This window comes from Hipposideros armiger, unplaced genomic scaffold (assembly GCF_001890085.2).
Source record: "Hipposideros armiger isolate ML-2016 unplaced genomic scaffold, ASM189008v1 scaffold_556, whole genome shotgun sequence".
Taxonomy (NCBI): Eukaryota; Metazoa; Chordata; class Mammalia; order Chiroptera; family Hipposideridae; genus Hipposideros; species Hipposideros armiger.
In genome coordinates, this window is record NW_017731906.1 from 684329 (window position 1) to 709741 (window position 25413).

The 25413-nt window shown below is 45.2% G+C and overlaps 1 protein-coding gene across 11 annotated transcripts in view; it reads right to left on the reverse strand.

Annotated features, from left to right (window-relative positions):
• Positions 1 to 25413, reverse strand: part of TENM4 (teneurin transmembrane protein 4) — a 601437-nt gene that overhangs the window by 82355 nt on the left and 493669 nt on the right. For 9 of the 11 annotated variants that reach the window (XM_019623651.1, XM_019623656.1, XM_019623660.1 and 6 more), the window contains 3 exons: positions 23963 to 23989; positions 18383 to 18529; positions 6291 to 6507 (listed from right to left, as the gene is read on the reverse strand). In XM_019623651.1, coding sequence (XP_019479196.1) covers positions 6291 to 6507; positions 18383 to 18529; positions 23963 to 23989 — 391 coding nt within the window. The remainder of the gene's footprint in view (positions 1 to 6290; positions 6508 to 18382; positions 18530 to 23962; positions 23990 to 25413) is intronic. The other 2 variants (XM_019623654.1, XM_019623653.1) reach the window with 1 other exon arrangement.

The window sequence follows — 25413 nt, forward strand, 5'->3', positions numbered from 1 at the left end:
ACACAACCAGGTTTCATGAAATACATATTCTTTTTACAGTGTTTCACTGATATTTTCCATTTCATGGTACCCAAATCCATTTAAATTTACTTCTATTAAAAAACTAGTTTCGAACCCACTAAATTGATTTCTTGATGCCCTAATGGGCTGTTGTGGCCTGAAGTGGGATAAATAATGTTTTCACAGCCAATTCTCCTCACTGAAATCTCTGTCTCAGGCCAAAGGCCATCTCCTACCAGAAGTCTTCCTTCATTCTTTCATTTGTTTGTTTGCTCATTCATTTTCAAAAACATTTACTGTTGCCTGTTCTGAGCCAGATCCTGTGCCGGGTGCTGCAGGGACAGAGGTACCGGAGGCAGCCCCTGTGGTGTGGAGCTCAGGGACAAGGATCTGCCGTGGGAGTGATGGCCTGGCCTTGAACTCTAGGAACACTCTGTCTCCACGCCTTTTCAGACACTCCACTGTGGCTGACTGGCTGACTCACTGACTCATTCTACCGTTCATTGTGGTTTAGTCTGTGCCAATCCCTGTGCTAGGCATTAGGGGTCTGATGACTAACAGGATATGGGACACACAAAGAGCCCACAGTATAACGGGGTACAGGTGCACATCTTCTTGCAGGCCTAGGGCAGAGTAGGTGCTCATCAATATTTACCCATTGGAGCTTGTGCTTTGTGGGCACTCTGTCCTACTCTGAGCTCGCCCAATCTCTCCTCTCCACAGGATGTGACCCTCTCTGTAGGACAGGACCCTCTGCCTCCTCTGGGAGGGATGCTCTGGTCACCCATCCCTCCTTTTTCTTGAGTCTTTGAGTCTTTTCTCTTTGGGCTCAGTGTGTCCTGTCAGCTGACTTTTGTAGTCATCTGTTCTCATCCAACTACTTGCTTGAGTGAGCTCATAATCTATTAGGCTTAGGAGAGCCCAGAAAGACTTGAAAACATCACATTATTTCTCTCACCAATGCAGTGTCCTCACACATATTCTGAACTGATATTCAAATAACTTGGGGGTGGCTCTTTTGTCAGAAGCTCTTTCTGTAATCTGCTAAACTGTCCCACATCAGCAAGCCACAACTATTCACTGAAATGACGTGTCTTCCTTACGTCCAGCCCTTCCAACCCAGTCCGTCCTTCCCAAGAGAAGAGATACAAAGCTGTATATGGAACAAGGAAATAGCTGCCTTGAGTGTTCTTCTAGGAGGCAACGTCTCATGCTGCCTTCCCTTTCCCAGCTGTCTGATCCCAAGCTCCACAGTCTAAGTCCTGCTATCTGTCCTCCTTGACTGGACAATCCAATTGGGGATCGTCTTCCCCCTACAGAGCTGAATGACTCCTCCTCCTCCTCTCCCACTCGAGTCTCAATAGAGGGCGCCCTGCTTTGTATTCTCTCCATGACTCCAGGTGAGGGACAGGTGTTTCCGTAGGCAGGTGGGGTCCAGGCATCTAGGCCAAGAAAGAAGGATGGAATTCGAGCCACCTAATGTGGCGATGGTGGTTCCCATGCCTGCTATGTCCCTTCCTACTTCAGACTGGCTTTAGATCAGCTGACGTCACTCACACCTCCATCACTTTATGTGGAGTTGAGGGTAGCCATGGTAGATGGTCAGATAGAGCTACTATTGGGTTTTGGAAAAGTCATGACGCATTTTTGCAATGAAAAACATAGAAAAAAATACATCATGACTTTTCCGACCACCCAATATATTCATTAAACCTGTATGAAACACCTGCTCTGGGACAGGCATCGTAGTCCTGGGCTCTGGGGACACAGGTGAACCAGACAGGGTTCCTGAGGGCGACCTTCCTCCAAGTCCATCTGGCAGTACTTTTGCTTCAGTTCTTTCAGTTCTTTGTCATGCTCTATGCTTTTCTCTAAGGGATTCAGCCCAGCCCGGAGCCCACTCTGCTGAGCTGGGCACTCACATCCTGGGGTGCTGCTGCCCATCCTTCCCTGAGGGCCACCTCTGCTCTAGCTGGGGTGCTGCAGAGAAGCTTAAGGAATCCCCCTCCCTGAGTTAGACACATAGCTGTGAATCTGCAGAGTGAAGGAGCTATACCTTTGGGGCTTCCTTTCCTTGCTGGGCTCAGAAATGCTGCTGGGTTTCTGGTTGATGGCCTGCTTCTTGGAGTCTGTTAAATGGACTCCCATTCAGACTATACAAAATGTGGCACAACATACGGGCTGCGGGAGGACATGGGGTTTTCTGTCAGGCACAGGCTTTGTTATTGCTCCACACAGGCACCAAGTCAAGTCTGCCTGCCCATCAGAAATCTCCCTCTCTGGAAAAGTGCCACTGGATTCCTACCTAACAGGGATCCCGGCTGGCAACTGGCTGGTATTGTGCTGCATTTTCCCTTCCCCACATAAGGGCTCGACAATCTAAACCCAGCTCCTCCCTGGGTGGCTTCTGGATTTTCCTGGAGGGCAGATTACTCTCAAGTTTCACTTCCAATTAAGAAAGTGGAGTTGGAAGCTCTTTTCAACATTACCACCATCATCTTCCTCATCATCCTCTCCATCATCATACAATAAGCAAATATTTTTTGCGCGGCCAGTACTAGGTTGAGACTTTATGTACATTTTGTTTTTTCATTTAATTCTCATGGCAACTATGAAAACAGACAATGGTGTAGAGGCCTGACCACTGCACTGTACATCTGGGGTGAGAAGGATAACTATTGCATTGTTTTGTACACCTGAAACTAATAATAACTTTTCTCAAAACAGGAAAAATAAATAGACATTATAACCCCGCTCTTACAGATGAGGAACTTAGAGCTCAGAGAAGTTAAGGAATTTTCCCAAGGTCACATAGCTAGAAAGTAGATGCAACAGACTTTAAATCCAGGGCTGTCTAATTCCAAAGCTTGTATAATTTCATTAGGCTAGGCTGCTGCCATTAAAGCCACCATTCACCGGTCACCTGTGTGCCAAGCCCTGCGCTAGGTGCTTTATGTCAGTTAATACTTTCAATGGCTTTCATGAATAGTTGCTGTTATTGCCAGTGTATAATTGGAGGCAGGTGCACAAAGGTGAAATCATTTCCCTGAGGTCACACAGAGCTTGTGGGAGGTCAAGCAGATTCAAACTCTGGGCACTTCCTGTTACTCAACATTCCTTCATGTGAGAGGAAAGAAAGCAACAACCCAAACTTGGTAACTGATTTCATTGTAATACAACTGTGAAAATAAACACTCGATCATGGGCCCAGATCAAGGTCATGGACTACCAAGGAGCTAGTCCAAAAAGAAAAGCATCTGCTGACTCCTGTTTCTAGATTTCTAGTCACTTGGGCTTGTTTACATAAAAATCTGTTTGGGGATACTCAGTAGTGATACACAGCTGTTTCCTCCGAATCTAGATCAGGCAGGAGCAGGGGCATAATGATTCAGGCAAATAATAGGTAAAAGGAACATTTACAGTAAAATTTGGAAGCTTCCATTATCAATGCATTTGTAGAGCAAATACTATATGGGCCAGTATTATGGGTTTGGAGAGTTGCATGGTCTCTTCTTTGAAAGCATCTGTAATTGAACGGAAGGTGACAGATATATAAACAATAATCTGGGAGCTGACATCTACTCCTGCTTCTGCTCCTAATCTGTCATGTGAGTTTTAGCAGATGATTTACCCTCTCTGGAATCTGATTCCACATAAAATTAAACATAAAATTAAGTGAAATACATAATGTATCCATCTATCCTCCCTCCCACCATCTTTCCCTCTATCCCTCCTTCTCTCCTTCCTTCCACTTCTGCATTGTTCAAGGCAATATATATGCATATTTGTCTTGAGCAAGTGCTCCAATGAGTAAGATGCAGTCCTTTCCTGGATGAGTCAGAATAGAGGGTTGACAGACATTCACATATTCACCATATTTAGCCACTTGCCCAGAGCCATACATCCAGTAGTGGTGGAGCCAGGATCTCAAACACAAGTGGGTGTGACTCTGAGGCTTACACGCTTACCTTCAGCTGAGAGGTCTGTTTCTCCAATACAAGTTTCTCAGGTTCCCCACTTGACAGGCTCCTTCAAGCGAGTCAGACCTGCTGCAGCCACCATACTGAAATCTCTGTGCAAGTCCCCCAGTGAGTCATGGCACATAAGCAACAGGCTTGGTAAGTGACCACAGGACATGCAGGGGACATGGTCCCTGCCGGTCCTGATGAGGACGGCATGGGAAGGGCACTCCTTAAGCAGAACAGACACCAGCAGCCAACCAGCCACAGCCCTAATCAGGTCTCATAATGGCTCCAGTAAAGAAAGGCTGAGCAAATAATATTCCTTGGTTGGAATAATATTTATATCTGCAGTTGATTAAAATAACTCATGCCAAGGGAAGGCCTACAAGCATATGTACAAAATCATACAGTTGAATAAGGGAGCAGGAAGCTTCCTACCCAGAGACAAAAGCAGCATTTCTGGCCAAGATAAACAAAAGTTTTCCTCACTTTATTTCTGCTCCTGGCTCTGCCATTTGACTAGCCTGTGAATTCGGGAAGGCCACTTAACCTCTGAGGTTCTCAATATTCTCAGGGTAATTTGAAGGGTTTGGACTATCAAGTACCTTCATTTCTAAAGATTCAAGTTGTTTTGCTTTTACAAACTCGTATCATGCATGACCCTCTTGCTGGGCTCAGAGCACCTCCCCCACCTCACTTTCCCCATCTTGTCATTGCTCCTGTGAGGAAGGGCTGGGCGGGGGTCATCATGGGCCCTGCGTTCGATGGGCCCTGGTGTGAGTCTGGCTCCATCATATCCCAGTAGCGAGGCCTTCTCCTTAGAGTCCCAGTTACACTCTGGGGATGACAATGTCACAGACCGGCTACCCTGATTCCTTTTTAGGTCCCTGCTCTTCTCCCCTTACTTAGTCTCCTTGAGCAAACTTTTGTGTGTTCACAGTGTCAACTCCTACATGTTTGTTGATGGCTCATAAATCAAGGTCTCCAGCTCTAGACTCCATGGGAGCTCCAGAACTACTTATCAACTATAAACAGATATTTCTTCTGGGGTGTCCTACTGAGGCCTGTCTAGTCCTTGTCCTCACCATGCTCAGGTGGAGGTCATCCTTGCTCCCAGCTCTGCTCTGCTCTCAGGTCCCCAAACTGGTGAGGGCACCACCATCTACGCAGGCATCTGAGTAAGAGACCCCTGTCTCTAGCATCCCTCAGACCCAACCCATGACTAAGCCCTGCCGACTTCCCCCTTTAAATGGAACTTGAGGACATCCTTCATCATTCCCACCCCTCAGCACCACCCCATTTGTTCACTTAGGGCAGGAATTCTCAGCACAGAAATCACGAACATAAGAGGTATACAATGTGTGATTGCTCAGTTGAACTGTGCTGACTTTTAGAGAAAACTCTGCAAACATGAGGCAGCGCTACATTAGAAAACATTCAAAAGAGATTATTACAAATCCCTCCTTCTTGGATACCTTTTCCTAGCTCACAGACTCTGATATGGGGAGCAGAGAATTGAGTACAGTCTTTTGCTGGCTCCCATGCCCTTTTGTGCCTCTGGGTCTTTGTACAAGCTGGTTCCTCTCCTTGGAACACCCTCTCCCTCTGTTGCTTAGCTAACTATTTCTCATCTCTAAGACTCAGTTCTTAAGTAGTGGCCTTCCCCCTACCCAAGGGCACCTCCTCTATGTTCCCAGAGTCTCCTGGGTGCATATTTCTGGCCTATCACACTGGAATGGTCTCTTTTTGTCCCCCTAGTAATAGGCTGTGAGTGACCAATGAACAGAGGCTGTGTTCTACTCGTTTCTGTGATTCCAGCACAGGACCTGACAGAGAGTAGACCTCAGGAAAAAACTGTCCAATGGATGACACAGTTGATAACTTGTGAAAGAATGCATGGGCATATGGCCTGGGACACCAGAGGATGTGCCCCAGTCCCAGCCTAACAAGTCTTCTGGCTATCAGCTCTGTGGGTGAACAGTGTTACAGCTTCCAGCTCATCTGGACGCCACAGAATCAGTAATAGCCAACTGCAAAGTGGGTATTGATCCAAGATTCCCCCTGGACCTTTGATTTCTCACTCTCTCCATCTATCACCCAGCAGGAACAACAAAACTTTGCTCATAAAAATTCCAAATGCCTTGGATAGCATATTTTCTAAATGTGGGTATCTGCGGCTGCTCCTCTGCCTCCCTGACATTCCATCAAGAGCCTTCAGTGCCCACCCTCCTGGCCCCCTCCCACCCCCACCCACATAAACGTGGCCCCAGAGGCCATTCAGTTCTCCCTCAGAGAGCCACAGCCAGAGATGGGGCCCACTGGACTCACCCTCCATCAAAGGGGTTCTCCCCAGGGATGATGTGTGTGCTGTCCCTGCCCACAAGGAACTTGATGCGGTCGTAGAAGGAGTGCAGGTTCTGCTGGGACACAGGGACCTGTGTCTCCTGGATGATGTCCAGCGGGTCAGGGGAGCCCAGGCACAGCGGGTTGACATGACAGAGGGGCTGGAGGCAGCAGTCGGGGTCCATGCAATCCACCAAGCCATCTGCGGGGTGACAGAGCATGAGGTTTACATTGCCATGTTCAATCAGCCACATTTGTCCACGATGCCTTCATCTCACTTCTTCTCCATTTTTCACTCACTGAAAAACTTTATTAAGTGCCTGATATAAGCGAAGGCCTTTGCTGGGCACCAAGGAGATCCAGGTTGTTTCAGATCTGGTCCCAGCCCACTAGTCCAGGAGGGGTGACAGACAAGGAAGTGTACAGTGGCACATGTGCCATTTTTTTTCCCAAACAGATAGAAGGAATTATATATATGAAGAAGGCCTAGAGGTGAGAGAATACATTGAAAATCTGAGTTACTAAATTCAAAAGCTGGGCTCCAAAGGTGAGGGGAATAGCACAAGAAGAGATGCTGAGCGTGCTGGGCTTCTGGGTGGCGGGCAGGTTAGGGAGTTTGCATTTCAACCTCCCCTCCCCCCAAGGTCAATGCATGCTACTGAAAGGTCTTAAGCAGAGGGCTGAAGCTGGGGACCCCACAGGTGCGGGTGGTTGCTGACGTGGCACAGGGGAAAAGTAATGATTGCTGAGACCAGAGTGCTACCAGTGCAGACTGAGAGAAGTGGATGGTTTTGAGATATATTTAAGAGGTAAAAAACGATAAAGCCTGGCAGTTGACTGGTTTTGGGGGTGAGGATGAGACAGTATCTTGAAGGCACTGAAATTCTCAGTAGCTCTCCCAGCTGCACGTAAATATGTGGAGACCTGGCTCTGCCTGCCGTGAGAGGGGCATGCTGAGTTTACGAGGTGGCTTCAAGTCTCTGACCTAGTTGCCATTAGCAGGGAATTCTCTTTACCATGTGGATGAATTTCTTCAGGAACGGAAATTATATTACAGCTTCCAGCTTCCCAAAGTGCAGAGAAAGAAATTCCACCAGACCACAGAGTTTTGCTCACATTATTCCAAAGTGCTTTTATAGGCCCCAATAGAGTAACTTAAAATTGATAACGTAGGGCTTAGAGGGTGCTGCCCAAAGTTGGGGACAGGAAAAGCCCAGGGATACAGTTTCTGTGCTTTGTAGACAGAGAACAACCTAAAGACCTGTGTTCCTCTGGGGGTTTAAATTCTGCCTCTCATGCTTATTAGCTGTGTGACTTTGGGCAAACTTCCCCACTACCCTGGGGGCATAGGTCCTGTTCTGCTTATCTCTGTTGTGTCTGCAGCACAACATGACTGGTAAATAAATGAATGAATAAAAATTGAATGAATTAATTAACAAATGAATCTAAGGAGGAAAAGCAAACGATAGGCCATAAAAGCAGAAAACCATTATCTTCACTTAATTTAATAAACAGTATGGTATTGCGGGAGGATCACTGAGGCTCCGGGACTGAAGTTCAAGTTCCAGATTGAGTTCCTATATTTACTCTCTCTGAGCCCCAGTCTCATCACTGACATGCCTCCCTCACTTCTGTGTCCGTGGGTTTACAATATAGATGCTGCCCACCAGAGTTCTGCATATGCATTGGCGAGATTGAGGCCCCACCCACACAGGTAGCACCCCTAAGACTCCTTACTAGCCTCAGGGGTATTGTGGTCTCGGGCAAGTTACTTGACCTCCCTGAAATCCAGTGGGTCAGGAGCCCAGGCACGTTTTCCTTAGTAAATCAGGGACAAAAATCCCTTGTCTTTCTTGCTTACTTCTGCATGGTATCCAAGACCTTACAGATTTTTGAGGGCAGAAGGGTGGTAAAAAGTATGGACTCCAGAACTAGACTGTCTGGGATCAAATTCTGGCTTTAAAAGTCATTACCGTGTGACCATCGGCAAGTTACTTAAACTCTGGCGTCAGTTTCTCACATCTCTTATGAGGGAATTATCAGCGATAGTACCGCATAGGTATTTGTTACATAAATAAATATGTCCCCAAGGTTATCAGAGTACCTGACTCACAGTAAATACGGAAGTAGAGGTAGTTAGTGTCCCTTCCTGACCCTGAACCTAGAACAGGCTCACTGAAGAAGGGCCATTTGTCCTTTGTCCGCTCACCTGCCAGATTCACCCTGAGAGCTTGCAGACGAGCCTCCTGCCACCCCAGCACTGTTCTAAATCTTAACTTGTAGCTCCCATCCCAGGTCCCAGAGTCACCGTCTAATTGCCTAGCAAAGCACCTGTCTTCTCCCGCTGTCAGCGGGCGGCATCGTACTTTCTTGTGCTGCCCCTGTCAGACATCGCTGAAACACACAATTACAGCCCGAGCTGAGGGTTATTTGCATTCTGCTATTGATGTTAGCATGACAGATTCAGCTGCCGCATCCATAACTCGGCAGAAATGCTCCATTACTCAATCCCAGCGAGCGGGGCCGTTGACCATTAAATCAGCTAGCACAATTGAAGGGCCGTGAAAAGTCATGGCTAATTTGAAATTTTATTAGCTCTTGCCTGTTCTTGTTTACCACCAAAGCAGTTCCTGGAAGCCAGTCTTTTACCTTTTGATAAACACTTTGCTCTGTGGCACCTTAGAAGAACTGGTTCCTGTTCTCTAGTCCTGGGGGAAGGCGAGACAGGAATTCTTGTTATTGTTACTAATATTTATATAAAATCATGATGACGGTGACAATGATGATTATCACAGCTGCCACTTATTGAGCACGAGGCCTTGTGCTCAATGCTGTACTGGGAATGTTTTCAAGGAGAGTGTCACTGAGTCTTTCCAACTCTATGAAGTTGCCACTGTCGTCACCATCACCCTCATTTTGGAGAGAAGGAACCAGAGGCTCATCATAATGGGAAAGTAACTTGGTCAAGGTCACATAGTTAGTGAAGAAGCTGACTTGGAATTTGAACTCAGTTCTTGTGACATATGAGAGGTTCTTTGAGTCCTGAGAGATTTGTAGGAATTATTTCTTAAGTGGAACATATGAATTGATGTCTTGCTGCCATATTACTCTTCTGTGCTCCTCCAGCACATTGAGTGACCTCTATTACAGCAGTCACCTCCCGCATACTGTAATGTTGATTTTCTCTCTGTCTCCCTCTCCAGACAATGGGCTCCTGGAGATCAGGGCTATCTGACTCATTTCAGGATCCCAGCGTCTACTGCTTTAGCTTTCACCTTCGTCCTTGCTTCTGGAATTTGGGGTTCCCCATACCTCTTTTTTCTTCTCTTTTGAAAAACAAATTCAGCAGTGAATTTTAAAACCAAATTGTTGTTTCTTGTGGTCAGAAGGCCTTTGTGATGACCTAGTTGGCCATTCTGCTGGAAATGAACTTGAAGAAGTATCCTGAGAACAGACCCTCAGGTGGCCGCCTCCCTTGCTTACATTTCAGGGCATCCCTTTCTGGATACAGTCTGGCTTTGGAGAACTGAATGAGATGAACATGGCCATGGCAACACTATGTAGGCTAGTAGAGACCTCAGGAGACTTGAAGATTGGGGTCTCTGAAATGGACATATCACACAAGGGCTCTTAAGAGATCCCGGGACTGGGGAATTATTCACTGTATGTTTCATAGATTAAAATGATTAATGCCAGGCCAATAATTATGTCTGCCTACACCTTCCTATGTTGATTCTCCCTAATCATTCATTTAGCAAATATTTGCTAAGTAGTAAATTTGGGCGAAACCTCTAACAGAGACGATCATATTAAATGAGATATGTACCTATTTTAAGCATGATTAGGGCCCACAACATTCTTGTCAAAGGCTCAGTTCACAAGAGCAGCTGTAAGGCAGACCCCTCTTTGTATTTTTAAATGCAACATATGGCAGCCTGCAACAGGGCATATGGCTGCTCTACAGCAGGAGAGACTCTTCCACAGTTTAAATTTCTTAGGCATAGATGACAATTTTAGAAGAGTCATATTAAGAGGAAAAAGCATGCTTTGGGGGACTGAAAAGTAAATTTTGAGGTGGACTAGAAACACATTGATATGTAGTTTTGGGGATTCTTTGGTTTGGGCCATTTTGGAAATATTCACATTTCCTAAGCACTTCATATTTCACTTAATTGTACATTACACAGAAGCTGGTTGACTTATAAAATGTCCATGTTTCATATATTTGCTATTCCCATTGAGAGATCCTCATTTTCATAGCAGAAAAGCACAAAAAAACAAAACAAAATACCCCAAAACCCCAGCAGGAAAATAGAGACGATTTTCCTCCATTTCCTTTGCGTTTTCAATAAAACCCGCCTAAGCTTGAAACTCCAACATTCGGAAAAGAACGTTTTCCCCCAGAAATGTCCTCTTTCCTCACAGTTCTCCTCCCTGTCCTTACTTGGTGAAAGTGAAGAGGGGCAGAAGAAAATGTCAGGGGCCATTCAGGCTCCTGGAGGCTGGGAGGGGTGAAGCAATGCCACATCGAGCGTGGCTTCTGGTGGGAGTGAAGGGCAGAGGGAGAAAGAAATGGCCAGAAAAAAAGGCAGAATGGAAATTAAAAGGAAAGATGGAAAGAAGAAAGAAAGGAAGGTGAGAGGGAAGAAGGGAGGAAGAGAGGAAAGGAAGGAGGAAAACAGAAGAAGGGGCCAGGTGTCTGGGGCACTAAATGAACATTCCAAAGTGGTGCATGTACTCATGACTCTTGAACTTGAAGACCTGCCACTCCCCCAATCCAGTCCTGAAATGGGGCATGGTGCATGGAGCACTGGTTTTTGCTAACATTTTCATCTACATGGTACCGACTTGAGGGTGAAGGCCATACCGTTTCCTCTTTCATCCCTCCCCTGTGCCTACCCCGCTGGTGGGTGTCAAGTGACCTTGAGAACTAGGGGCAGGGGTATTTGGGAGAAAAAATTCAGGCTAGAAGCCTGAACACCCAGTTCCTTCCCTGGGTCTGCCACTCTAGCTGCGAGACCTTGGGCATGTCCCTTCATATTTATTCATCTAACACAGGGATAATAAGCTCTGCCAACCTTTCAGGTTTGCTGAAAGGTTCCTGGGTTGTAAAGAGTAAGTGAGTAAGTCAATGTAAGAACTTTTAATGTCCTTCCCTCATCTGTGGCTATTCCCAGGGACCCCTCTGCAGATGGGTGCAGGGATACAGGAATGGGTGTAGTCTTCTGCTACCACTTGCAGTCCTGATTAGAAGTAGCTTTCTGTTCATTTTCTGATTTTAACAGCTGCCAGTGAGTGGTGGAATCTTGGGCGACTCACTTCCCTCTCTGATATCAGCATGCTCATCAGTAAAGTGGAAGGTCAGCGGGGCAGCCTCTGGGGCTAACCTGTCTGACAGCCACCTTCGGATGGTCATGTGCCACAGGCTCGTCTCCTCTGGTGGCTGCCTGCTGTACCTTTCATAGAAAGTGAGAGGTGTGCATGAGAATTCTATCAAAGGTGGTCAGCTAGTCTTCCCATCTTTACAAACAGGACACAGGCTCAGGTTAAGTGATTTACCTATCGTCATACTGCTAGTGAAGTGGCAGAGTTGGGAATTTGGCCCCTCACCTTTCTCCAAATCCCATTGTTAGGTACTCTTCCACAATCTCCATCTCTTTCTCTGTCAATGCTGTGGACATTGTGACTCCCCCAGTCCTGTCCCCCTCCACAGAGGGCAGGAAGTAACCTGTTTATTTCTGTATCCCAAATGCATAGCATACTATCTTGCACACAAAACACCATATTTGTTGAATGAATGAAAAAAAACAAGAATAATTATGTGAGGATCCCAAATCAATCAGTGTGGCAAGGCCCATTGAAGGCCGTGGGATGTGATGAAGCCACTTCCCGCCTCCCCCCAGGAAGAGCTTGGTCCTCTCCTTAGAAAGGCGGCACAGGAGGCAGGCCTGTTCTTTTTTTTTTTTTTTTAGCACCTGTCATATGGCTGGCAGGCTTTGTGTTGGGCACTGGGTAGACAAGAATAAAACAGAGTCATGCCTCCAAAGGATTCAGTTTGGTGGGTCAGACAAAGATAACAAAGTGCGGGGCAAGAAGGAAGCCCAAGGTGGGAACCCAACTCAGGCTGAGGGCTGGAATAGTTCCTGGAAGAGAGAATGCTTAAACTGAGGCTAGAAGGATGGACCAGAATACGCCAAAAGGAGAACAGAGCTGGGGGCAGTTTGGGGAAACTAGTGGGCTAGGACACTCTTTGCATCGTAGTTGTTTGCATCTTCCACTGGCCTGCGGACAGTGTATAACAAGTCCATCTGTCTCTCTGCAGGTGGAACTCCTTCCCCGGCTACAGACCATCAGCCAACCTCATCTCGCTACTGTCTGTAGTCTGGCCACAGAGCTGTTTTAGCGCAGGCTGTGAGCAGTGTCCAGGAGGCTCTGGGGGGTGGGATGTGCCTCTCCTTCCGTACACATCGGGGAGAAGTTTTTGTCATTTGCTAATAACAAATTCTGCGCCTTCTTTGAAAAGGCTTGCAAAATCTTTATCTGTCCCTTAGAACACAGGATTTTTAAAGGTCAATATCTCTTTTGTCTCTTATCACAAGAAACGTGGGTCAGAGATAGTCTGAAGGGTGAACAAATTCTGTGGTTTTACGCAAACTCTCCATTCCTGCAATGGGAGATGGACAAAATGGAGGATAGAGAGCTTCATTCTCAGTTTTCTGGAAATTTCTCTATCCAGGTTGCATCAATCAATGATCTGTATTGCAATCCGTGATGCTTTTTCATGAGACTAACAGTCCTGCTGAAAGAGATGATCACATCTTGAAGCTTTTTAAAGATTCTTTATCAATAGGGGTCTGGCTAAATTCCAGTGGATTTTTAAAATTTTTTTATCCTGGCTTATTTTTAAACCCTGGTTCTAGTCTCATCGTAGCTCTCCCACTAATCCACTCACTGTGTGACTTTGGGAAAACCATGTCAGCGTACTGAGCCTCAGTTTCCCTACACGTAAATGTCTGCTTCGCAGGTGTGTTGTAAGGGCTGGGGACCACATGCACAGAGTCTAGCACAGTGCCTGGCACTGAGGAATGCTCTCAGAACAATGGCTATTATTTTCCTTTATGTACATTTGATTTTTTTTCCCTTCTAGCCATGAACATATAACAGCCTGGAATATAAATGTTCATCTAGGAATGAAAAACGTCAAAATACATGATTATATGGAGAAAAATATCGTAATTGTGAGTGAAAAAAAGCACTGTATAAAATTTTATAATAAACATCATGCTTCTGCAATTACAGGTGGAAAGGAGCAGGAGAAAAAGAACCGACATTTGCAGGTGATAGAGTGGAGGAACTCACTCAAGGTCACACAGCCAGCAAATGAGGGAGCCAGGATTTGAATCCACTATGGGTACAGATCCTATACTTTTCATCGCTGTGCTATGTTGTCTCCCAGGCATGCTGAATACATCACCTGTAATCCTCACAGCAACCTTGCAAGGTATGCATTATTATCCTCATTTTATAGACACAGCATGTTTGGGCACAGTTTCACCATCTCTGAAATGGGCATGAAAGGAACGTCCCCATCAGAGGGTCAGTGAGAAGATGCATGTGACAGCATTTCAGAAGGGACTTGATCAAGGGTACAGTGTGAACAGGGCACATGTTGTTCACCAAGTGGAGCACACAGAGGAATTCACACTGAGTGGTGAGTTGGGGTCTCTGTGCCTGCCCGCCTCGCTGGCCCTGCTCACCAGCCAGTGCCCTGGGTGAAACCTGGAGCCATGTGAGGTTGACTAGGCAGCCCTGACAGCGGACCAGGAGGCTGAGCATCACTCAGTGACATTCGGGATCTGTTTCCTATTTTTAAATCTAGACAACAACCATAAATGAAAACAAAAACAAACCAATAAAGCTAAACCCAATTCAGTCATGTTGGGTAACTTGTTTTTTTTGGTTTCACAGTTTCAAAACACTGCAATGGCACTCTTAATGAAGCTTAAAATTTAGGTTTAATTTGGAAAGGATTGCTTTAACCCTAGCGAATTGGGGAAGAACAGAAACTGCTAGGTCTGAGATAACTTGAAGAGCCACAGTGGGTTTATGATGGCGCCATCAGTGACAAAAGGACTATGTAAAATTTTATAGAGAGCATAATTCCAATTTTTAAAAATCGAAGTCTGGGCACAATGAAAGGCTGTAATGTGGCCAGACCTCACAGACTGTGGCAGTTTCTGCCATCTGCAGGCTGGGTGACCAGGGCAAAATACTTCTGCTTGCTAAACGCCCATTTCCTCACCATAAGGAAATAGTAAGGGGATGATAATACCACATACCTCCCAGTGATACTGGGAGGATGCACGATTGCTTTGCAAGCTGTAAAATGACATACGAGTTACTATTCTCATATTCTGGTTGGCTTTGTGATACTGGTGTAGCCTATTTACATTGGAGGAAGTCCTCACACTACATTTCTAGGAGGAGGAAGAGAAGTCACCAGGAGAAGATGGAAGTGCTCTAGGTTCACAAGGCTCCGTGGAATGGCTCAGGAGTCTTGGGGCTTAAGTCCAGGCCACAAGAGCAACTGCCTGTGACTTTGACGTGTACGATGTCACATTCCCTCTCTGAGCTCCCATTCCCCTGTCTGTAACATGCAGGGGAGTAGAAGGAAGGGGCTGAAGTTGATGTTCTCTGTCTCTTCGTCTTGTTACCCGACATTAAACTCTGCTGATTCCTTCTCCAAGCCCCTGGGTTGTATCAGCCAAGAACCATCACTCAGCGAGACTCTAACACTTCTTTCTTCCTTCCACCCTAACTTGTTTATTTGGGATTAGGCTGCGTCCCACATCATGGCTGAAATAAAGGCACTTAGTTTATTCCGTCTCCTTTAGATTTAGTTGTTTGGATAACATTTCTTCCAAATGACTGTGAGTTTCCTGAGGGAGAAAGAAGAGGCCATGTTCATTGGTCTTTATATCCCCTTAGAAGGGAGCATGGTGCCTTGTAGACAGCAGGAGCCCAACAAATGGGTGCTTGACTGAACTGAAAACCACCCAGAGCTAAATATGGCTCACTCTTGTGTTGCCTTATACAGCCTGCCCTGTTCCTCCCCCCATTAAAACCATACCCATTTGGCCAAGACCCAGAGAGATAGAGAGGCCAGTGAGGGTAGCTCTGTCTCCTCTGGCACTTAGGGACAGTCTATACCCTATGGTTGTTTCACCTGTGCTGCCCTGCAAAGCAGGGGCCCCCTGAGCCTTCCCCTTGACTCCCCCAATGGGTGGAGAACCCACAGAGCTGAGTGGGTGCTGATGTGAGACATTTCCTCATTTCATAGTTGAGAACCCAAGGCTAAACTTGCTCAATAATTTGGTCTTCCTAGCTAGTTGTCTTCCCAATCATGATGATGAAGGGATGTCTTCCTGGCTAGACTGGAAGCCTCACAGGACTATATCCCAGTTCCCAGTGGAGTACGCAGGCGTTTGATAATGTCGGCTGAACGAGTGGACGCTCCTTCGTCACGGCACTTATCCGCCTGCATTACAATGGCATGCTGTCCCTCTCTCCCCCCAGATTGTGAACTTCACAAGGGCAGTGACTCTGTCTTATTTGTCTCTGAAGCCCCTGGACTCAGGACAGGGCCTGATACAGAGTAGATACTCATTCAGTTAATGTTTGTCAAGTGAGTGAATGACCTCAGGTTACAGTGCCATTGTATGGCTTTGCAAAAAGTAACAGCTCCTTTCAGTCCGTAACATGCTCCATGAATGCAAAAGGTATAAGTCTCCTTAATAAAAAAAAATGGGGATTTTCTGATTTTTCTTTTCCAGTCCCTGCTAGTTCATCTCTCAGACCTGGAGGGGGCTCCATTTCCCTGGGGTCTAGATCAGCCCATTTCCTATGACAAGAAACTCTCCCACCAAAGCTGTGTGGCTATGGGCTTCCCCCCATGTAAACACGGGGTGAGTTCTAGTGCTGGCAGGGCTGGCACTGAAGGATGGTAAACAGAGGATACACTGGTATTGCGTTTCATGTGAGGGAACAACAGAACCTTGTTTATGAACCTATTTTTGTATGTGCTGTGGGGGAGATGCACCATCTCCCCACATTTCTCAAGGATATTCAGTTCTGTTGCTGCCCAGATGTTCAATAGCTGTTTGAAGGCTCTGGCCAAGACCCTGGACTCTTGAAAAGGGAACGACTTCCTGGTGCTGCTCCTGTTCCCCTGTCTTCTATGACATGAATTTACTATTGGTCTTTGGAATTGTGTCTACATAGGCAAGGTAAAGGGAATGCTGAGGAAATTATGCAGATAATTTAGGCTGACATCTCTTTCCTATGACGAGCAAATATTATTGCACTTTATCTTACCTGAAGACCACCTTTATCACCAAGGGATACTTGGTTCCTTTCCCTGCTTTGCCTGCCTTTGCCCATGATGACTTCTCTGCATAGAAAGCCTTTTCTTTCAGGAAACACCTACCTATTCGAGTGTCACCTTCCTGATGAGTGTTTTCCTACTCCCACAACTACCAGTATCTAACTCTTCAATAGCACTTTTCACTTAACTTTGGGTCTTTCTCCATCATTTGAGTTCCTAGAGTGCAGGGATGGGACTTATTCATCTCTGCCTAGGGCCTGGCCCCATAATAGGAAGGTTGGATATTTATAGAGCACAAGCATTAATGAACTCAAGTTTCAGACCCATTAAGGGACATTTTAACCCTGCAAGATCTTGGAAGGAGAACATGGACCTGCTCGCTGTCTCTGTCTAGCTACCAAGGCCCAGCCCTATGAGCTCTTTGTTGACAATTACTCCACTGGGCCCAGGCCTGGGTAGATGGGCCTGACCCATCCTGGATGCAGACAGCAGACAGAAAGAATGAGAGCTGACTTAGAAAAAGATCAGCAGTCTGAAACAGTCCTTTCTGGGCTGCTAGTGCCAATTCAAGGCTAGTTCATTGCAAGGCAAATGAACCAGAGTAATCCCAATAGCACACAATGCCTTTTAACTTAATACAATAGCATACAATGTTTTGCAATTATAGAATCACTCTAAGCAGAAATTCCCAAAAGGTGGGATGCAAAGTTTCCAGCCTGTTGATTTTCTACTCTGCTGTACACTAGAAAGTCTCTTGGTATAAATATGAGGGAGCTGCATAAATACATCTGGACTAGGACAACTGGTAGATGACCATTAGAAAGGAAGGGTTAACTGTTTCAATTTTATTTTTTTTTTCATATTTCTGTTTGTTTATTCTTTTAATAACCCCCAATAAAAATGGTAGAGCTAGGAAGAATCAACCCATCTTCCACGTGGGAAAGTAGAGCACATTATGGTTGTATTTATCCCAGTTTACAGAACAGAAAGATGAAGGACGAATATATGGAATGGTTCTTATGATTCAACTGCTTCATTCTATAAATAGTGAGCATGAGGCCCAGAGACATCAAGTAGCTTGCTTAAGGATACACAGGGAGTCAAAGACTGGGATTAGAACCCCGATCTCTTCACTCTCAGCTAATAAGTGTTCCGGAAGAATGTCCAGCACTTAGAAAAAAATCCAACAGCAAAACCAAATTCTATTACAAACCCACAGGGACAGAGGGTGTGGGGGCAAAGGTGAGGGTTACCATCAGAATCAGAGGAGAAGGGACCTTGACCAAGGTAACTCAACCACCCTCCATTGGAGAAGCATCCTTTCTGCCACTTTCTGTGTTACAGAATTGAATGGCCTCTTCTTGTCCATATCCAGTGAAGGGGATCTAACTTTTCGAGGCAACTCATTCCACATTGAATTGTTAGAAAAATTCTTTCTTTCATATGCCTTCTGTACTTGCTGTCAAAGGCAATTAGTTTTATTTACATTAGTTAATTTTATTTAATTCTAATGGAACTAGTGATATGCACTTATTCCTTAGACAACATGTGCAGTTTTATGCCTGCCCTGTAGGCCTCCTTGACTGGGTCAGCTGGGGTGTTGGTGGTTGTTAACTCCATAATGTCCACCCTCTACCCTGAACCCCACCCTATCCCCAGTGCTGTGTGGGGCCCATAGACGCCAGAGCCCTACCTCCGTCGTTGTCTTTGCTGTCACCACAGGCAGTTTCCATCGATGTGTCACAGCCAGCTCCTCTCCAGCCCAGCTGACAGACACAGTGCCACCCATTCAGGTCCAAGGTGCATCTGCCGTTGCCATTGCACAGCCCAGGGCAGCCCTCTGCAAGGCAAAGCACTCAGAATCAAGGTCTGATCGTCCACGGCCAACTGCAGTCACACACACTCATGCTCTACCTGCCAACTTACAAAATGCTTTCACATCCATCAGCACATCGGTGCCCTCAGCACCCAGGGAGGTTGGTCTCAGTAGGAACTGCCATTTCACCGACAAGCAACCAAGACTCATAGGGGGAAGGACTTGCTAAGGCTGTCCTGTCAGGAAGTGGCCCAGTCAGGAAGTGGCAGGGATAGGTGTGAAATCCACACTAAAACCCTTCTTTCAAAAGCGATCAGGGTTCTAGAGTAGAGTCAGTGGGTGTAGGCCTGTCAGAATCTGACCAATGGAGCTTTTTGCTTGATCATTGTGCCTCGTTCACCCTTGTGTGTCTTTCCATCTCAGGAGGCTGTTTGGAACAAAGGGATCATCTCTGTGTTTACTCCTCATGTCCCCTCAGCACCTCTGGGTCTCATTCTAAAGGGCTGTACCTTTTTCAGCTTTTGTTACTAGGTCAGTTCCATTGGACCTTAGGTTTTTCATGTATTCTGTCCTATTTTCTCCTACACTGTCTTTGCTTTTGAGAAAGAGTCCTTGGGTCTTTTCCTTCCCATTTTAACTGCAGCCACTCAGAAGGGCTCTGTAGCCAGAGGAGCCTGATGACTGAGATGAGGGAGACTAACCAGGGCTGCCTACAGTTGCAATCGCAGGTACAGGAAGGCTGTCCTTCCCTAACGAATGTTGTTCGTCTGTAAATCTGTCATTTATTGAGCACCTTCTCTGGGCTAGCACTGGAGGGATAGAGATGAATAAGAACTAGTTCTTTTTCTTGAGAAGCATGTAGCTTATGAAAGGAGACAGATTTGTATAAGCAAAATATTTCACTGCTAAGTGCCCAAAGGGAGATGTACAAAATATGGTGGGAACCTAACACAGGAGCGGCCATCTGTCTGAGGGCTGCAGATGATTTAATCAAGAAGGGTCAGGTAATATTTAGATGCTGCCTTAGTTCTGCTTTGACTCTATCATAAGGTGGAGAGTTTTTTATGACTATTCAAGTAGATTTACAGGGTTTTTATTACCACCTTTTCAAACCCCTCTCTCTGGGTGTGTGGCTCAGAAATCTATGCCTGAGAATCTGTTAAGTTACTTGGCTCACTTCAGTTTCTATTTTGCCACATGTTTTCATTCAAGTCCCCATTTTAACAGACCTGCCAATACCTTTCTCAGAGGAGCTATAAAAAAAACCACCTTTCACTGGCACGTCTTCCATGTCTCTGCTCAGTCTTAGGGAAAGGTATGGATGTGAAAGCACTCTGTCATCTATATAACTTATTATTATGAGGAGAAAACTGCTACAAGTATGGCTACAAACTGAATTTTCTGCAATGAAATAACTGGAAATGGACCCATTATTCTTGAATGGGACAAATGTGAATGTAGCATTAGACCTAGGCCAAGGTAGGCACTCACTGAATGGCTGATCAATTAGACTCTAAAACTTCAGTGTTTCAAGGACTTTTGATCATTGACTATTATTACAAAATAAAAGAACATGCTTATTTATAGTTGAGATGTTCAACACAGCAACCAACCAATCCACATGGCCACTGTCTTTTTCATTCAAAGGAGGAAATATTTATTGAGTATGTACTCCAAATCTAGGAGGGCTTCGTCCAGAAGTTTAGAATCAAGTCTAGACTATGTGGTCTTTGCACAGCAGAAGCCTGTTGGGAAAGGTGAGAAGCCACCCGCATTGCCACCCAAAGGTGATTGGAAAGCAGTTATTATAAGCGCAGGAGCAGTGCTGTGATGTGCAGGTGACTACCCAGGCATTCGGACTCTGTAGCCAACATCAGCCAAACTCTAAAATTACAGACTCCCTCTTCCCCCAATTAGTTCCATTCAAATTTTTGTCCATCCTGCCGAGACTTCCTTTCAATGAAGCCTCATTTGTATTTCATGTATCAGTCGTAGAGGAAATAGGGCCCCAATTTGAAGAATGGTAGTAGATTGCTTTCTCTTGCTCCAAGATGTAGCTCCTTGGAAGATGCAAAGAATATCTCTTGTGCAAGAGCACAATCTTGGGAGCCCTAACAATGGCTGGTTCTGCTACTCAGTGGCTGTATGACCCGGGCACTTTAATTTCTTTGAGCCTCAGTCTATTTATAAAATGGGGTTGTTGGGAGGATTAGATAATGTATACAAGATGCACAAAACCTGACCTATTGCTCGAACACAGTATCTGAATCTTCTATTCAGGTTTACCTTCTATTTTGAGTAGAGGGCATATATAATAAGTTGCACCCATAACCTCAGGTAGGGCTCATAGAAAAGCAAAATAGAGAACTAAGGCAGTTTTCTAGATTAGAATCAGCAAATTTTTTCTATAAAGGTCCAGACAATAAAATTTTAAGCTTGTGAATCATTAAGTCTCTGTTACAATTACCCAATTCTGCCATTATAGCTTGAAAGCAGCCACACACAATTTATACATGAATGAGCATGACTGTATTCCAATAAAACTTTATTTACAAAAACAAGTAATGGGCTAGATCTGGTCTATGGGTTGTAGTTTGCCTACCCCTGGTTTAGATGCTACAAGACAGTAATGACAATGACAGTTGCCATATACTGAAGGTTTCTGCCACTGTGCTGGACACTTTACATATATAATTTCTAAACAAAATAAATTTTGTTATATTATTTCAGATCCTGATTTCCTAGGGCAGTTCCAGTTTCACACCACTGACTCCTAAGTTTAAAAAAGAAAACTCATGTGTTGTAATAGAGTGTGGACTTTGGAGCTGGACAGACCTCAGTTCAAATCCCAGCACCACCATTTTACTTACTACACATGTGATGACTGGCAAATTATTTAACTCTCTAGGCCTGTTTTCTCATCTGTAAAAAGGAGGTAACACCTAACTCAAAGAGTTCTTGAGAAGATTAATGGGATAGTGTATGTCAATTATTTAGCACAGTGGGTAACAAAAATAGGTATTCAATAAATGAGCTATTATTATTATTGGGTTTGTTTTATTGTTGTAGAATATCACTAAAAAATTCACAAACCAGAAAATAATCTTTTGCCTGGGTCAAAAGCTGTGGTTCTCATAAATGCAAACCTTGCCAAAGAGAACTAAGACAAGCCCAGTGACAAGGTCATGGGGATCAATATGTAGCTGCAAGGGAGGCAGCGAGATGGTTCAGGGCTCACCATTTTATGCTCTTCTAGCACCCTGTCCTCCTTGAGAGCAACTGTTCCAAGTATACTTAAATGATTAATTTTGAAGTTAGTTTAATGTCTTACTCCCTCCATCAGAACGTAAACTCCCTCAAAGTGACTTTGGGCCCCATCCATGCCTTGCGCATAGCAAACACTCAATATGTATTTGTTGAGCTGAACCAATGAGTGAACTAGGAGACCTAAGTTCTGGTACCTCCTGCCTGACTAACTTGTGGGATCTTGGAAAAGTTACTTTTCCTCTTTTGGCCTCAATTTCCTTATCTATAAAATAAGAGTTTGGATGAGATAATCTGTTAGGTCCAGTGCAACCAACCCAATAAGCAGGTCAAAAGACCGTCAAATTTGATGATTTTGTTTGTAGTTTCAACAAACTTTAATCAGTACCTACTGGATGCCAGGCCTTGTGTTAATTGTAGGGTATATAGAGATGAGATCTATCACCTCACCTCAAGAATTTTATCTTCTGCTTATCTATACCCCACTTTGTTCCAGGAAGGACTTAAAGTGGGTCTCATAATCTCAAACAATACTTCTCAGAGTGTATTTTGTGGAAGACTAGCTCTATGAGGTCCTCAAAAGCAAGCTCCTGTGATCAAGCAAGGGTGGAAAACACTGCATCCTATATTCTTATCCTAGAAAGTCACCCTAAATATTAATCCATTAGAGGCTCTGAGAAGTCTTACAGAAGTCTTAATATGCTTATTAGATTATCAGAACATTTTCCAATTTGACCTCATAACTCTTTTTTCCCCCTCACAACCATTTATAATAATGTGGAATATTCCATTCCACAAAAGCCACTTTGGTAAGCCCTGCTCTCGTGAGCCCCTCTTAGCACACAGTGCCTGGCACACACATTCTGAGCTGCCTGGAAACTGCCTGAAGGAGCAGAGGCTCTCCGGGAGGGAAAGTTCTATATGTGAAATCACAAGAACACTTTATCCACAGTCAGTTTCTTTAAATGGACCAAGTTATGCCCTGAGGGCCTGCACTAGCCTATCAGTTTCAGGGTTTCAGAGGGACCTTGAGTACCTGTGGGTGGAATGAGGTTTGCTCTCATCCAGCAATGTGCTTCTGGGATAGTCAGACCCCCATTACCCAGTAGGAAGAAGCCTCCTCTGGGGTGACTTGCTGACTTTCTTAAAGCAATAGGCCTATCCTTACCCACTCCTGAAGCTCATTAATTCCACAAACCCTGAAACCCATCAATAATTCAGAGAGTCCAAGTGACATTAACAATCCCCTCTGGAAGGACTCACACCAGGTATTTGCTAGAGCCAAAATAAGATAATTTTAAGGTTTAGAGAAGGGCTAAGTTTTTCAAAAGAAATGATGCCCTTTAAATGACAAGGGACCATTTTATCTCCAACCTTCTGTATAAGCCTATGATGAAGCCCCCCTTGAAGCTAGCATCAGGTAAGACTTTCAGAATCCTTGAAGTTATTTAAATATTTTTTAGTGAAGGGGCTATGTCATACATCTATCATATATCAAAATGTCCCCTTTCTTTATGGTTCTCTTTCTTTTCCTCTTGCACTTTTTCATCCCTACAGTCACTTCCCCAGAAAAGGTCACTATCATCTTCTACCTAGATGACAGCAATAGTCTTCTGATCAGTGAGGCCTTCTCTGAAAAGACCCTCTAGTCCCTGAGTCAGGAGTCTGTTTTTCTCCTTTTACCAGAGCCTGGCACAGTACCTAGTACAGTACTAGGGTGTTCCGTATGTGGTTGCTGGATGAATGAACACAACAGTAATAGAATGCAGCCCTTAAGATTATCTAGCTTTCTCTAGGGTCTCTTCTCTCAGGCCAGCCACGCTGGTTCCCAGCATCTTAATTCTAATGGACCAGGGGCCATAAAGGATGGGCGGGGCGACATGAGATGGGCAGAAAAGGTGAGGAGTGTATGTGTCTATGGGGAGGGAAGGACAACAGCACAATGGTAATGTCACAAACAGATTGAGCATTTTAGGGGGAAGAATGACATTCTAGGTATATCAACCACCTTGTGACCAAAAAACCCATCCTCAGGGCAGTGGATGCTGTGACAGAGCTGGGGATGTGGCAGCATCTAGAAACCATGCTCATGGGGTGTGTAGACATTTTTATATATACATTTCTTCTTTTATGCTTATACACAAACACACACACACAAAAACAATAAGGAAAATAGAGGAAGGAAGACCATACCTTTAACTACCCTATCCAGATAGTGAGCTTGGGAAATAAAAGACAGGACATGTAAGGTAGGATCAAGTAAGTGCAATACTGCCTGCCACATAACCATGCCGGGTGCGAAGGAGACAAAGGGGACGCACCCCACGTGTGGGACAGACCTGCCATGGTGGGGATAACATGAGAGAGGAGGAGGGAGAGCAAGCACATTCTCCAGGAAGGGCCAAAAGGGGATGTCAACACATTCTGTGACCCAGGTGTTTGGAAATATGCTCAGGTAAACGAGAAGACACATGGATAAGGAAAACGGGAGGAGGAGGATGGGAAGCTGCCAACGTGACCACACTCCTGTTCTGTTAGGTCTGTTCAGCTTCACGGAAAACTAGGACTTGCTCTTGGTCTACCCAGAGCAGCATCCAACCTCCCTTTTAAGGGAAGCTGTTGTGTAAGAACAAGTGCACTGTATCTGGGCAGAGGGGTTTCCAGGAAGCTGGAATTCAGCACTACGTAAAATGAGAATCGTCTTTGATATGCACTAGGGAAGTGGGTTGAGCCTTTGGTCAAATATACCGCTAGATGATCTGTTTGCCATTCTTGAATTTTCTATGGACACGTACCCCCACAGATGTGAATGCAGAATGCCTGGCGTGCTACGTAAGACACATCTCTTACAAAGGATGTGAGGTACAGGTCAATGGATGTCACTGTGAAAAATGAGGAAGAGGGAAGAAAACCTGACCACCGCTCAATGCTGATTAACTCCAAAGACAGAATGACATGTGCTTTGTTTTCCAATGGAGGGGCTGCATCCAAGCATTGGATTATTTGGTCATCTAAGGTTCTGCTTGTTTGTGAGGATGGGGGTCAAATGCTGCTCTGAAAGAAATCCCACCATGCATATATGTGGCTGTGTGTTTAAAGCATGGCCGACCTCTTCCCAGCACAAATCAGTAATGCCATTTCACCTTCTCCAGCTAGGCTGTAGCCATAGCCATTTGGGGAGTTTTCCTTTCACCCCCCCACCCCCCACCCCCGTATGCTGCCACAAAGGCCAGGTAGAAGGCCGTCTTCTGAAGGACCTGATGCTTTCTGCCAGGCTGGCCCCCATCCTCAGTTCAATTTCATACAGGAATCAAAAGTCCATAAGGAGGACTGGACTGCCATGGTGGGGCCTGAATCTGAAAGCCCTAGGGTTCTACAAACTGGAAGAACATTCTTACTCTATTTGTACAAAAATATAAATTTCATTTTTTTTCAGTCCTTTAGATAGGACAGGTGTTATTGCTATTCCTTGATAATCTATTTGCCTCAAAAAACAGAGAGGCTCTGTTCTTAGTCTGGGTATCCATGTGGTCTCTGTTTCCAGATGAAATATGCTCCTGGAGGCTGCACAGCCACGTGGAAAATTGGAAAGAGATGTTCACTGGGCCTGCATGCTTCCCCTTCATTCTTATGGATGCCGTGGA